The sequence below is a fragment of the Peromyscus maniculatus genome, chromosome X, assembly GCF_049852395.1.
Source record: "Peromyscus maniculatus bairdii isolate BWxNUB_F1_BW_parent chromosome X, HU_Pman_BW_mat_3.1, whole genome shotgun sequence".
NCBI lineage: Eukaryota > Metazoa > Chordata > Mammalia > Rodentia > Cricetidae > Peromyscus > Peromyscus maniculatus.
The window spans coordinates 39,913,294-39,929,605 of record NC_134875.1 but is presented as its reverse complement, the minus strand read 5'-3'; the positions used below and the strand labels follow the sequence as shown (position 1 = coordinate 39,929,605).

The 16,312-nt window shown below is 35.0% G+C and overlaps 1 protein-coding gene across 10 annotated transcripts in view; it reads right to left on the bottom strand.

Annotated features, from left to right (window-relative positions):
• Klhl13 (kelch like family member 13) overlaps positions 1-16,312 on the bottom strand; it is a 153,920-nt gene that overhangs the window by 53,207 nt on the left and 84,401 nt on the right. For 2 of the 10 annotated variants that reach the window (XM_015986478.3, XM_076562538.1), the window contains exon 3: positions 11,314-11,379. The exons of 2 other annotated variants lie outside the window; for them this stretch is intronic. In XM_015986478.3, the coding sequence (XP_015841964.1) occupies positions 11,314-11,379 (66 nt within the window). Of the gene's footprint in view, positions 1-1,552; positions 1,841-2,168; positions 2,665-2,710; positions 2,797-11,313; positions 11,380-13,112; positions 13,227-16,312 lie in introns of those variants that run through there. 6 more of the 10 variants (XM_076562540.1, XM_006992967.4, XM_076562543.1 and 3 more) reach the window with 6 other exon arrangements.

Genomic DNA, 16,312 nt, shown 5'->3' with positions numbered 1-16,312 from the left:
ATCTATAACATCTCTAAAATGGGCCAACCAGCTACAAAAGGGGTACAATTTTAATCATTTGAACAGTGAAATATAGTAAAGAAAATACTATAAACATTACTATTATTATTATTATTTATTGTAACCTAGTGATCTTTGCAGGGCCTTGTTTTGTTTATAGTCAAGTTGCTTTTGGTATACATTTAATCATTTCTCATTAGTTAAGATTCACAAAGGCAGGAAGCTATTCTGCCTATTTCTCAAATAATTGGAGGGAGCTTCACTAATTGTCACCTCCCATTAGTTTGTGCTTTTGCGAAATACAGCATCCGAAAAACAAACATAGCTGTTGTATTTTCACAAACATCACCTAAATTATTTCACTTCATGACAGAAAAGGAGTTTACTATACAATCAGATAAAATAACTCAGAACACAAACAAGGCGGATCATGAAAAACAATCTCAAAATGATTCTGAAATGGCCTCATTTCTTCAGTGCTTTCTAGGGAATCAGTTCAGTTACAGTGAAAGCTGAACACCTTTCCAGGGACCTGGACAATGTGTATCAGAGTCTCACATGAAACTTAGTTTAAAAATGGCAACTCACAACAGACTTCTAAACACACATTTCACCTAAAGCAAGAAGAATTCCCACATTCTGACTGCTAAAAATATTTTCAAGGGAACATTCAGAGTTCAAACACCCTTATTAATCAAAAGATATCCTTCTTACTAATATTGTTTTTTAAAAAGATTCGGCTTTCCTTTGCTCATTCCTCCTCTAGAAGAAAAGGATTCTAAACAATACTTCAAAAGAACAGTTCATCATATCTCCTGGATTTTGTTTTTAAAGCTACATTTTATGTATTTTTGAAAATTCCAAACAGATTTTCCAATGCATTTCTATATTTACTTAAAATACATTTCTAGAACAGCTGTTTGTAGAATACTATTTTCAACCTCTGAATATATAAGTAACTACCCATAGAAGTAAAAGCCATCCAAATTTGAACTTATCACAACTTGAATGAAAAGTAAGAAAGATGCAATATTACTCATTCATTAATATTTATAAAGAACTAGAAAGTAAATGTCTTGGCTGGAAGACTCATTTGATGAACTATGAATGTTTCAAATTCTTCCAAAATAATACACAAAACATTTCCATACTTCACATATCACAAACATTAAACATCAGCAGATTTTAAGTCATCACACAAAAGAAATCACTGTAGTTCAGATACATAAAAATTCCAAAAATCTCATGTTAAACATTAAAGTTTCCTTATACAATCCCTTGGCTATACCTTCATAGTAATGATTAGATTTGCATTTAACACTTTAAATAAAAATAAACTCCAGGAAACAAAAACAATGGTAATGTAGGCATGCCAGCATCTTTAAACACAAGCAAGCTTGAGGATGTTTATTGTTGTTTTGTTTTTTTGGTTTTTTTCTCTCAATCTTGTCAGTTGGGGGATGTTGCTATTTGCAATCCCCCTCCCACGTTTTGCCACACAGCAGACTCATGAATGAAATCCCACTTTAACATCCTATTTTCTCTCACTTACATGTATGCTGGAGAAAGTGGAGTTGACCTGGATGTTTTAAGCACAGGAACTGGGAATTTCCAGATAGCAGGAGAGCTCGTTTTCCATTTCAATGGCATGTTGTCACCACGGTACTACAATAAACAGCGTTTCCATAACAGACTACCAACTAGGACTTCCATTCCACAGTGTACTGACACAGCAGCCGCGGAGAACAAGCGAAAGATTCTGCCAGTGCCCTTAAACCGACGCCTCCAATCTGTACAATAGGACTGCAAGGTACCTCCTTTAAATCCTCCTGTCCCCTAAAGCAATAAGATGATTCTATCCTTCCAACTCAACAATAGTGCCACCTCGTTAGGAAAGTGTTGATTGCAGTGTGTGTGTGTGTGTGTGTGTGTGTGTGTGTGTGTGTGTGTGTGTGTGTGTACACTGTACTGTGCATAGTACACAATGCAGCTTTACTTAATAAAAGCAGCTATGGTGCTTACAAAAAAAAAAGCTTGCAATACCATTGTTCTACCTTAACAGGGATACTGCAGCATTGTACTATGTTCTGCACCTATTAACCTGATTTCTGACCAATAGTAGCAGGAAAAAAAATAGATGGGTTTCATATAAGAATGAAACAACATACCTACTCAGAATACATTTGTCATCCTCTGAACATTCTTCTTTTGAGCTGCAACAATACAAATGGGATATAAACCTCAGCATAGCCTTAGGCCACAGCTAATAGAGATCAGTGACTAAATTCAGCAGCCTGCTTTCCTCCTGTGCAAGCTCTGGCCACACAATACAAGAATGCCATTATGGGAAAAGCCCATTTAAAAAATGCCAGGTCCTCTGTTTTCCAGTTAGAAGAAAGCAAAATGTCAGAGCAAATATAAACTGCTGAAGAACTCTGCGCACTCTTCTAGTAGCTTCTGATTCAAGTTGCACTCCTTTCCCTATTTTTATTTCCAAGCCGGGATGAGCAAAACCTCCTACATCTACAACATGCTGTGGTAACACGAATATCTCTGTCTTCTGCAGCAGAGAAGTACAGAATAGCGTGCTCTTATTAGCAGTCCTCGGAGGGACGCTATCAACAATCTAATTCAACACTGCCCTCCCCTTCTTCCCCTTTTCTCCTCCCGCTCACCCCCCTTACTCCTCCTCCGCCCCCAAACAGCTCACAAATTGTCTAGAGGAAAGGCCGACACTGCTGGCCAAGCAGGTGTCCAGCAGGGACCACTCCACGGCTCAGCAGCGCTCCAGTAACCTCTTGGGATTAGCGACTGTCAAAGAGGTTCCAAAAATTGAAGCTGCTGTAAAAGCAGCTTGAGGTATTCCATGAAAGCAATGTCAAATAAAGTGTTCATCTATATTGTTTTAAAATACTGCCTGAAAATTGTGTGGTAAATAATCCCATAGTGATGGGGGGTTTTGCATTTTTGTTGAAAGCAGCAAAATAAATTCACAAAATTTCTACGCAATTTTCAAAAGTAAAAATAGGTTAAATTAAATTAACATTGTGCACAACTCTTTCTTTATAAGCTACAAATATTACTTCTCATATGGGCAAGTTGCTGTCTCTAAATACCTACCTTCCTAACACCTATTTCTACTAAAAATAAAATTATCATGTCTCCATCAATGCACACTTACTAAGGAAGACCGCCAATTCTATAAAAGTCACTAGGTTTTCAAAACAATAACTGCATCAACAAAGAGCTCATATTTATTCTTACACTCACTTCCAAACAATGAACAATAAACTTATCCCTCCAGCCAAAAATTGTGGCTTTCAGAGATTCTTCCAAATTGTCCCTGGTTTCTAAGGATTGAGACTCAGTCCCTTAAAAAGATTTTTTGTATAAAAACAAACAAACAAACTACAGATGAATGTTTCTATAATAAGAAGCTACTTTCAAAAATCCCCAAACACATCATTTAATACACCAGAAATAGAGCATGAAAGCAGCTATGATAATCACAGCTCCTTTTTTAAATTTAGTTCATTATGGAAGCAAAAACCCATTTTCTATCAGATAGAAATATAGATGGAGAAGTAGTATTTACATATACATTAATATCTGGAAAGACAAGGTTTATTTTGAGCACTGACCAGGAATCCATAAACCTTATAAATATTAAATTGACATCAGCTATCACTACCTCCTGTGTAATTTTTTATTCTATCATACATTAACTACTTCTCAAAAAAAAGCCAGAAAATTAAATTATATTTCAAACTTCTTTTAGTACTCAACACAAAACTCTCTCACAGAAATCTTTAAATGAATCAAAGAGAAGAATATTCATCAACATCTTAGCAGCCAAAACATATTTGATTAAAAAAGGGAAGAATGTTCATCAACAACTTAGCAGCCAATTTAAAAAAAAAACTCACAAATACAAATATACCATAGTCAGTATCTCACATTGGAAAACTCTACATTGTCTAGTAAAAAGGCCTCAGAAACAGTCAGTAAATGCAAGTTGTTTGAACGTGAAAGAAGGAAAAGTGCATGTATAAACACACACAGACAAGCATGTATACAGAGAGGTGTGTATACATGTATGTATCCAGCTTGGAATGCCTCATTCAAGAATGGGTTTCTAATAAATTTCCAAAATCTGAAGCACATGCAGACATTTCAAAATAATAAACAAAAATTAGCAATATATTAGCTGTATCTAGTAGGAAAAGTATATTTTAGAGAGGAGATTTGGGCTTTTATGCTTATGACAATTCTACAAAGCAATAACTGCAAATGTGGCTTCACCTTCTGAGACCAGTGATGCCCAGACTTGTGTCAAGCCACAGGAACAAGTGTTTTAGTAGTTATCTGCCCAGAGACACCTCAACATTGCTGAACAGAAAACAGGGTAATAGTTTTACAACTTTCTGAAGTATACAGTTGATGATCACTTTCTTACAAATTCCCTTGAGGTACCATTCTACTCCTAATCAACTGACTATAAGAAAATCCTAACAAACGAACAAATACTGCTGTCTAGTATCATTAAGCGTCAAAGAAACCAATCAAAATCAATATGTCAATTTTCAATCTAGATTTCTGAGAGACTTGGTGTTAAATAGAATTATTTTAATGATTTTTCAAAGTGAGAAAAAACTAAAACTAAAACTGCTTCCATACATCCCATTTCATCATCCTTAAAGACTTGAAACCCACCAAGGGTTAGACATGATTGTGAGCATTTATTTACATTCAGTTCTAGGTTTGGGGTTTAATAAGTTGCTATTTCCCTTGTATCTGTCATGAGAAAATAAGCATTATCCAAAGGACATATGAAATGATTACTTTAAGTAGTAATATGGTCTGTGAAATATCATCTATTTCAATTTACTTAACACCATTCCTCATATATCATTTAGAAATAAACTTCACTCAGGTACAATCACCCCACTATAAATTAGAAGTATCAAAATTAACTAGATTTCACTCTCTTAGCAATGAGTCCAATAGCAAATAATGAGTGTAATCATAATTGCCATTATATCCCTGAACCTAAAATACGTACATCTATATTAAAGAATGATTAAATATGCATTTAAAATATATTTGTACTCAGATTCAGCGAAGCACTACTTTGACACTGAGATTCATAAATATCCCTCAATCATATCACAGAAAGCCATAATTTCATTTACAGAACACTTGAATGCTATCACATAGAACCACATAGGACAGGAGGACAATCTATCCAATGGGTATTCCAAGTATTTTATGAACATTAATTACTTAAATATGTATCTCAGAGATAAAATAGCCAGAAGACAATGATGGTTCTTGGTTAAGGCCATAGAAAGATCATTCTTGAAAAACTCCAACAACACAGAATCCTATGACTTCCAAAGTAGGAAAAGAAGATTTTTAGAACTGGTAGAGTCCCTAGACACCATCTTTTTCAGTACTCTCATTGTAGAGATGAAAAGTCTGAACTCAGAGAAGTTAATCTATTGTCATTGTGGTGACTAGTAAAGATTACTCTCAATCTCCTAGTCCAGGATGCCTTCTGCTGTGTTCCTAAAGTCTTTTCACTCAGAATATCCATTAGATGAATGCTTCTATCTGAAGTGAGCCACACCCAATAATTATCTGAGCATATCCTAAAGAAACAAGGACAACTAAGAGATATTTAATTCTATTGGATGTCCACTGAAAGACAGAAATGGGACAGAATCACCCAAATGAAAAGGTATACATACAAAACCACATCTGAACTTTAAATTCTAGAATGTGTAGAAGAATGGTCAGGTGGAAAATAACTTAAGCACAATTGAAGGCAGTCTTAGTATAGGGAAAATAGAGATAATACAACTAATATTCTTGATTCTTTTTCTTAGTGTAAATATCCATAAATAACTTATACATGTGAATTTCTTATTGACTGCTACAGCCTGTCATATCATTTCAACAAATGAATTCACTGATATTTAGGTTCCTAATTTTTCTCTCTATTACTTTCTTAGTAGGCCTAAGAGCCCATCTTTTCCTACCAATTTTGTTTAATCTTGTGGTAGTTACAGCTAAAGACTAACAGCAGTAGATACAGTGTATGCAAGCAGGCATGATGTGATTGCCCGTCTTGACACTATCTCTTTAGACCAATCAAGACTACCAATGTTATTCATGTTGTTCTGACAGGACTGTTATAGATCATGCTAAGCTACATATGCCATTTATGTTCTACCAATTAATTAGTAAAAGTGTGTAGATAGCAACCAAATCTGAGATCTGGCCAAGAAAGGAAAAAAAATCACAATGGGAACAGCACATCAAAATTCTTTGGGGAAATAACTCTTCACACTTGTAGTTAAATACATGTGTGCATGTATCTTTCACACACAGTAAGATTATATGTACTTCTGTATCAATTTGTTTTGTGAACTTGAATACAAAATACTTAATAAATCTCTTCATAGATAATTCACATACACACCCTTGTTGTAACACATCTCAAATGTTTCTCATAGATACTACACTGGAAATTTTCTAGCAGAACTACATACGGTTCCACAACAGATCTATAGAGACATACACAACTACGGCTATGACTACTCCTGACAGAGAACCATTATCTTGTGTTCATATTCATATGCAAGTACAGAAAAATCCCTTACTCCATATAGCATAAGTAATATGAGGGGCAGGATTCTTTAATAGCCCCAGTGGCCCCAGTGGCTGTGAGTAGTATGTTATGCCATGGTAGAACAGCAATGTAAAGAGCTAGTATGGTGGTGGGGCACACCTTTAATCCCAGCACCACAGAGGCAGAGGAAGACAGATCTCAGGGTTAGAGGCCAGCCTGGTCTACAGAGCGAGTTCCAGGACAGTCAAGGCTGTCTTGAGAAGCTTGTCTGGAAAAATCAACATATATATATATATATATGACACGTGACATAAGAAACCAAAGAACAAAATCATTGGCAAGGAAGGTAATGACTGTAAGGGGAATGGAAAGAGCGTCCTGATTTTTACATAAAATATTTATAATTGGAAGTCCTACTAATTAATTCCTAGAACATGTCAAAGAAGCTATAGGGCTAAGACAGGAGTTGGAGTGGGCTGACAAAGATACCCAGGGACTATATTAAGCAAAGAAGAAAGTTCCAATTGTTGAGGAACCAAAGAACCCACAGATTCTGACTCTATTTACTCTGCTGCTAAAGCTAAAAAAGATTAAATGTTGAATGGTAAGTTCAGAAGTTCTTACCTTCCCTGCTGCCTATCTCCTGAAAGTAATTATATTATTTATATCTTTCTTTTTTTCCTACCCTTCAGTATTTTAAAACATTCCCATCTGTTCAGAAATGCTTTACTTCCAAATTAGAATGTATTTACTAGGGGTGAGTAGTACTATAAATGAATGATGGAAGGGGGTCACTAAGGTGTGCTCTGGAAGATATACCTTGGTCCTCAGCCTCTTACCCCCTCTTAGACACTGTAATGTAAGCAGTCTCTATCAAATGCTTATAACACCATAATATTCTATCTTGTCTTACATATACAGGATTTAGCTGACCTTAAACTGAAACCTCTGAAATTAAACTGTTTCACTGAGGTATTTGTCACATTGATGAAAAATTTACCAGCCCAGATACCATCTGGATAAAAGTAGTACATGTTAAATAAAATCATCCAAAATATATAGTTATATAACTAAAATAATCTATTGAAAGAGCTGTGCTTTCACCTCAAATAATAATCATTTATCTGGATAAACACCTCTTAGCAACTTCCTAAAGATATCCTTAAATTACTTTGAGGGAAATAACACAATAAACTTCAAAGCTTATCCAAAATAAAAAGCCACTTGAAAATGAGCAGTGTGGGATAGGGTGTAGCTCAGTAAGAGAACATTAGCATACTCAGTCCTCTGAGTTTGATACCGACCAGAGTCAACCATAATTAAAATAAAAATGTATAGTAAATTTGAATGAACAATTAAGAATATGGCTTTATTGAATAAAAATATTTACACTTTCAATATTTCAGGACTTTGTTTTCATTTTGGTAACTTTATATAGAAACAAAGCAAAAAAATAGAATGAAGAAAATACCAAAAAGTATGCCAATTAAAGATAATCAACACTTTCTATAGTCTGTACTATTTTAGAAATATCTAGTAATTTATAAAACCTGAGTGTCTGAAAGGCCTTTCAAATAGCAGAAGGCTTCAACATTTGAATTTTAATTGATGAAATACTACTACTACTTTGAAAAATAAATACTTAAATGCAAAGATCTAGTGCATTCCCATGAGAACACTGGTGTTTTGGCTAAAACTGAGATTAGAAGACTACCTTATTATTTTACCTCTTCCTCTTCCTGTTTGGGATTGCCAGCAGTAAATCCTTTCATGGAAAGCTGGTCCCAATGATTCATTAAATTACACACCACTATATCAATTTGCCATATAAAATGCTATGGTTTTCTTTTAATACTTTCTAGACTTGTTCATTAAAATGTAAATTTCCCATACATATACCCATTAAAAACTACTACTATCAAAAATTAAATGTTCACCAGGCAGTGGTGGTGCTCACCTTTAATCTCAGCACTCAGGAGACAGAGGCAGGCAGATCTCTGAGTCTGAGGCCAGCCTGGTCTACAGAGTGAGCTCCAGGACCACCAAGGAGATACACAGAGAAACCTTGTCTCAAAAGACAAAAAAAAAAGTAAAAGTTCATTTGGGTATGGGGCATATACCCCTGGGCAACTGAGACAGGAGGACTGTGAGTTTGATTGAGGCTAGCTGGACTACAGAGTAACAAGACCAGGTCTCTAATAAATAAAAGATTTAATTGTATAAAAAAGAAAAAAAAAAACTTCAACAACTACATCTCAAACCTGAACCTAATGACCTATTGCTATAACATGAAGCCCAATAGTTAAGGGGGTGGTTCCCATTATTTGCCTTCTGTGGAAAACCCTAAAGAGTGAGTAACTTAGTCAATATCTGTATTTTTTGTGTGATTATTTCTAGAGCCTTCTCATTTTCTAATTTATAATTCTTCTCTTTTGTGATTTTGAGCACTCTAAAATAGGTAAAGGATACCAAAAATATGCTGAAATATGACAAATATATGGTGTTTGGTCTGAATTATAGAAGCAGGTTTAGACACTGCATAATTCATTTCTTGTCCTTTATCTCATGTTCTATTATTCATTAAATGCAATTTTGAGTAAAAATAGAATGCATCCTCTAGGTTGACCCTACATATACGCTAAAGGTAATCTAAATTTGGGTTTTCAACTTGCATTTATAAGTCTGTATACAGTCACTAATACATTCAGAACTACTTTGTGTCTTCAAAATCAAATATGTGCCTTAAATAATAAGTTATTTCTCACAGCATTCTGAAGCTGTATACCACTTCAAAATGAAGTACATTTTCCTATTGTCTAGTATTAAGTAGTCACCATTCCTTCTTCAGCTTGATCTAAGTTAGAGATACTGCTGAACGTTTTTATTAGTCTTCCCCTAAAGAATCTGAGCAATTTAAGTTCCTATGAAACTGCAAGATATTAAAGCCAAAATATTTATGCTTGGAGGTTTTTAGAATTACAAATTTTTGAGATTCAGATTTGTAAAGAATGAAAAATCTTGTAAACAACAAAACTTGAAGTAGCCAGACTGAGCTTAATCTGCTCCTGTAGATGATAGGGAAAACATTAGCAAATTTATTTTTTAAGACCATGCATTCACATCAAATAAATGCATCTTTCTACCAAGGACTCTTTAATGTATTAGTCACTGTGCATAGTGTTATATAAATACCTTATATATCACAAATATCAAAACCAATATTTTACTGTTTAGTCAAAACCCCCTTGAGAGAATCTGCATGATAAATTAGTTGTCATGAGTAAGCACTGAAAACTTTGCTAAGTGTTACAAATACACGAAAGAGCACATGTGATCTGACTGCATGTCACCTTCAGCCTAATCAGACAAACCCAAATGAGAAGGAATACAGGGATGTTGCAAAGCTTTAACCACACAGCACTTTGGACAGCCTAATATTTTAGACATTCTTTAAAAATATTTTCAAATTAAAAAAAATCTAGCAAAATTTAGCTATTAAAATACCAAAACTTATTTTTCATCTTTTAGTGACATTTTGCCACTGCCTTTTACCTTTTTCAAGACACAGGCCTTTCTAAAATACCTCACCATCTTCAAACTTCACAAAAGCCACTGTGCTGTGCTTCAGCTATAGACACGGAAATGGGCACAACTGCTGGCCTTGGTTCCTCACCCTCGCCTGCCCCCGTCCCGACTGGCTTAGTTGATGTGCTTTTCCAGAGAGCATAGATTCTGCTGAGAGAAAGGTGTCCTTTCCTTGGCTCGAGAGTCAACAGTGAGGCACAGCAAACGTTTATACCTTTAAGGCAAATGCTCTCAAACATTCGTGTATGAAGAATCACCTGGGGTGAATAAAATGTCAAACTCTGGGGGTGGGGACCCATACTCTGCATTTTAAACAAGTACTCAGACTCATTATCACACCAGGTCTACTAGGCTTAAGAAAAGGCTGTCTTAAGATCAAGGTAACTAACCCCTGCCCAGGATACCCAAGCTACAGTAATTTTCAGTTTCCTCTCTCAGTCACTGGACTCCCTTAGCACATCGAATTGGCTGCTCACCACTGTCAAAACAGTATCCACAGCCCTTATCTTGCCCTTCCACATACAAGATCCTTTCCGGTCAGAGAAGTCAGAAAGCAAGGTGCCCAGCTTACAGAAGCAAACAGATAGATGCACAGTGGCAAAAAAAAAAAAAAAAAAAAAAAAAAAAAGGGGGGGGGGGAAGTACAGGAGTTAGAAAACAAATATAGTACAAATTAGATTGATTATGCAATACATGTTTAAATGTTAAAAACTTGTTTTAAACTTCATCCATTAGCAAAAAAAGGACAGAACAAGAGACCCATGGTCTGGTTGCACTCTGACACTCATTAGCTTAATGACCTCAAGTGCTATTTCTCTCTTCTGTAAATTAGAGAAAAATGCTACTGTCTTTGTTTATCTCACAGCAATGATAAGAAAGCCAAAAGAACTTAGGTTTGTGAACTGAAACTGAAAAATGTAAAACACAATACAATGATGCAAATATTATTAACACAATACTTAATGAACAGACCCTAGATATCAATGGAAGTTTATTTGACAACTGAACGTCTTCAGATACCTCAGGGTCTCTTATTAAAATAAATTCTTATCAGAAAAAAACAGGTACAGGAAAATATAGACCCTTGGACATACCCTGAAGCTGCTTTTTTGAATATATCCTTGAAATCGGCTTGTTTTAAAGACAATTGCCTCCGTCTCCTGAAAGTGGAGTGCAAAAAAAAAAAAAAAATCTGGTTAATTGTGGCTTTATTGTATTTGGTTCAAATCTTTCAATGCATACTCTGAAAATATTTAATGTTATTTAATAGGCCATATTTGTAAATTCTGAACACTTAAGGTCCACAGAACAATTTAATACTATATAAATTAGTTTTACAAAATGTAACATAGAAAATCATAAGATTCCATTTGTTTTTAGAAGCTTTCCTAATGTTTAAGAAACTATAAAATGCAGACTGGCATTAAGTATAACATTGATTTGCAGCTGATCTACAAGACCAAGCTAATCAAATTAGCATAGAAAGAAACATTTTTTTAGTAGATATACCCTCAGCCTTTGGAATGAATTGTCATTTTTTAGCTTTTTATGCTTAAAGGTCAGCTCTTTTCTGACACACTGCTTTGCCATAAAGACCAGAAAGCAAATGACAGACATAATCTTTCAGAGAACATATGACTAATATTCTTTTAGGATAATTTACTACCTTTTTTCCTTATTTCCACACTGCTTGTAATTAATTAAAAACAGGTAAATAGATGTACAGTCTCCTGTACAGAAAATTTGTGGGTTTTTTTGCGACATTTTCTCATCTAACTAGTTCCTACACACACACACACACACACACACACACACACACACACACACACACACACTCAACATTGTACAGACATACTTCTGGTAGTGCCTCCAGAATGCAGTTTTAAAAATAGAGACTACTACAGAAACACTGCAGTATATGCTACTGACAGTCAACTCTCCCAAAAAAAAAAATTACAATTTGCTGGCAGATGTTTGAGGCACTCCAACACAATGCATAATTTATTTGCATTTATTGCATTGATGTTGCTATCGGCTTATACAAAATAAACATTAGCCTTACCTAATATTTTCCTCAAAATAAGCCATCTCAGATATTTTATTCTGGATCATTTCACAAGCACTAGTGTATTATTAAAGTCATAACTAAATCAAAGTCTAAGAGAATCTTTAAAAAGACCTTGACAAAGACATTATCCAAACAGTCTCTTAAGTGGAAGGGCTCTCTACAAAAAATGACGGTTATAGAGAATTTTATTTCTTTTTGAAAATGACATATTCAAGATAGCATCTTTTTAATGGTAATACTATTTCAAAGCTTACTTTAAAAATGCTATACACATAAATATTATGGTTGAATAATAAAAAAGTATAATAGGTTAAATTCACATTTGTCATTACATTCTTATTAAGCCTTGCCAAGCAAATACAATTCTATTACTCCTGTGCTTACAAAATACTAAAATACCTTTAAATACATGTTATTTTATATTCTTATTAATATTATTCCTTTTCTTTGTGTATGTAAGAACAATCTGGTGTGCCACCTTCTGGTGACTAAGTGAAATTATTTATTTCCACACAAGTCACTATTCTTTATTTTAACTTTTAAAAATACATATTTCTCAACCTGCATTACATTTATGCTATATAAATAAATGCATTCCACAGTCTGTAGTAAAATAAAAATTCCTTAGAGGTTTTGTACAAAGAAATCAAGCTGTACACACGTTCCCTATGATTTTTACATGGTTACCAATATGTCTCCTGAATTCTACAATACATATAAAATTGATTTTTATATACCGCTTCACAGCCACAGCTCAAAATAACAGGCTTGCTATTTTAATGAATAAGTAACAGTAGTAAATAAAGGAAAAGAAAGGTCTCTTACCAATAAGCCCATTTTTCTCTTAAGGTTTGAACTCTCATCATTTGTCATGTTCTTGTGGATCCCTCTCTCATCAAATTCTCTGGAGTTTTAAAGTTAAGAGCTGTGATGCACAGCTAGGCTCTGCTACTACACAGTAGCGCACCCCAGTGCATCTGCCTGGTATAACACTTCAACTGTAGCTCCCAGAAACAGAAACAAGCTTTTTAAATGCAAACGCCTGTCCTGCACACCTTGGCTTGATAAGAAATTACCGTCAGTGTGGTTGAACAGTTTATATTTCACATCTAAACTCCTGATCAGATATGAAAATGAGAACCGAGTGAATCCAGAGCCTGACAAACTGAACAGGAGCAGAAAGCTCATCTTCCAGCAGAGGCAGGGTGAGACAAATGCAGGCACCAGGAGCTCTGATTCCGGCAAAACATGTTTACCTCAAAATAACCTTAGTTTTGCAAGGATCACTATCTTATTATTTGCAATATGGTCTTAAGTTTTATTATCCTTCACACTTTCCACTCCATTACAGGCTGTAATAAATCCTAGCCAGTCATTAAATACTGTATTTTTTCTCTTACACCAATTTTCCAGGAATCTACCTCCTATTGGTTTGTCTAAACAAACAAGATACTTCAAAAAAGACATATGTAACTGTTCTCCCTGCATCTCCCATTTTAATTCTTCATTCATATTATTTCTGAATCATTCTTTTAAATAAAGCGACATGTGATAAAAATTTTAGTATTCAGTGAGTACTCAAAATTCATTTACTTTTGGAATTATCTGTGTTACATACTATGCTTACTGATACTGATATACAAGTGAATGAGACACAGTTCTTTTGATCTTAAGAAGCTCCTGACTGAGTGAGGGAAACAGGCAGAAAAACATGGTAGAGAAGCTTCAGTAGCATAGAACCAGGGTACCAGAGCAGAGGAAGAATGAAAATCCGGCTGCAACTGAGGCTAAATACAGCCTTAGAGCTGGCGGCGGCGGCTGAGTGGCCGAAAAGAAAGTAGTAGTGTTGAGGGACGTGGATTTTAAGGCATACAAAAGACCACACAGCAGAAGACAATGCATGACAGTGAAAAGATTTGCATTTTATCCTTTGTGTTATGAGGAATCATTTGTTGAGTGAGTGGATGGATCAACAGCAGAATTAATCAGGCAGTGAGTGCAGTAAGGATCCACTACACAGTAGCTGGCTGGCTCGTTCAGCTTATTGCTGTTGCAGCCCAGACACAGCAGGTTGTCATTCTCTCCATCATACCCAGTTTTCTTTGTTCTTTCTTGGTTTTGCTCTACAGGTCCCCTGGCATGGAATTTTACCCCCTCAGTCTCCTTTTTCTGAGAGAAATCCATCCTTGTAGATTTACCTCATCTTGTACTCTTTTCTGTGATATCGCCAAATTTTTTACGAGGGACTGTGCATTATTCTAATGTTTAGCATATAATATATAAAAAATCACTTTTATCATGTGCTCATTATATGAAACAGAATTGATTAAAAGGGTGACAATAAGGGCAGGGAGCAGGGAATGGGGCCAAGTGAGCTCAAGAAACCCACTTTCCCAGATTTCAAAGTACACACTACTACTTTTAACAACTTCCTAAACTATGCTCAAATCTCAAAGGAGAATATCAGAATTGGGGGCGAGACGGGCCTGTTAGGAGGTTCCCTTCATTGCTAGCTATGTCACCTATTTTAGAGAATAGGTGAAAGATGCCAACAGAACAGCTGACCTTTAGAAAACAGCTGTTTAAGTTGGGGGAAACCATGACTATGTTTTGTCACTTGCAGTAAAATAAAAGTATTCACCTTGAAGGCATACTAGAAACTAAAGGAATTCATGAGGACCACAGAAAGAGATGGGAAACAGGGTGAATTATTTGATCTTGCTTCAAAATCTTCAGGGCTGGGCTGTTAAAGAAGAAAATCTGACTGTAAGAAGAGAGTGGTATTTTTTAAAGGGTTAACTGTTTTGCTAGGAAATTAATATAGGGCAAGAAGGTGTCCTTAGGTGTGTGAATATCAATATTCTCACCCTATAGAATCACATCTCATTACCCCCAATATCAAATACTCAGTAAGTATTCAAGCTTTGTTTCATCCTGTTTATGGATGCATGATACCCTAAGATTTATTCAATGAGGCAAAAACCATGATGTTTTCATTTATGTCAACAATGAAAAAAAATCTTTTCATCATAATCATGGTTTTATGTTCAAGTTAATTAAGAGGAGGCAGCCAATAAATTTAAAAAGTAGCTAATACTTGAAAGTGTATGCGCTCTGACTTAAGATTTCCCAGATAAAAACTGTCCACATACCCTTCTTTTTTATTGAGAGCTTTATACTAATTTGTAAGAAAAAATTAAATACAGAGGAAAAAAGGAGTATGTAACTTTGGAAATGTGCCACATCTCAAATAATCTTCAGGAAGGACTAGTAGTTAGGAAGACATAAAAAATGCTTAATTTGTCATCAGAATAATGTTTTTAAACTGCACTTTAATGATATCATACACTGAAAAAAAGACAAAATAATTCAGACCATTCATCCATTTAATGTTCTAGAAAACAGAGTAACTACCACAGTATTTCCTTTAGACCTGACAGGAAAGAAAGATCAGGTTTACATTATTGTTTCATTAGAATGAATATTTTATTGAAATTCTCCTAGCTAGATCATTAAGGTTGTAAAGGGAATGGGGGAGAGGGGTGAGTACAAAAACTATCAATGAAAGCCCATTAATAAGTATTGTATATCTGTGATTGATCATAACAAGTATCTACTGTAAGTCTAGTATAATTCCCTTACACTCCATTTTTAAATCACATCATCTTATCACATTCATGATAACTTTCTGTCTGCTGATATTTAAGATGGTTCAGAACATGGTTAAGTTAGGTTGTTTGTAGTTTTTTGTCCTTAAGTCTATGGATGACGTATTTTGAAAATCACTGGTATAAAGAAGGGTTAGTCAGGGTATTTATATTAAAAGTAATGATTCATATTCCTACAGCTCAGAAATTCATACTACATGTGTATTACCAGATCTCAGCAGTATTGCCATTCAATACAATGGTAGATACGGAGCAAATGAGAGGGAGTAGCTAACAATGCTTTTTGCTGCTACTAATAACTATTGCCTGTGCTCACTGGATTAGGATAAAATAGGAAAGGAGGCAAAGGCTAAAGAA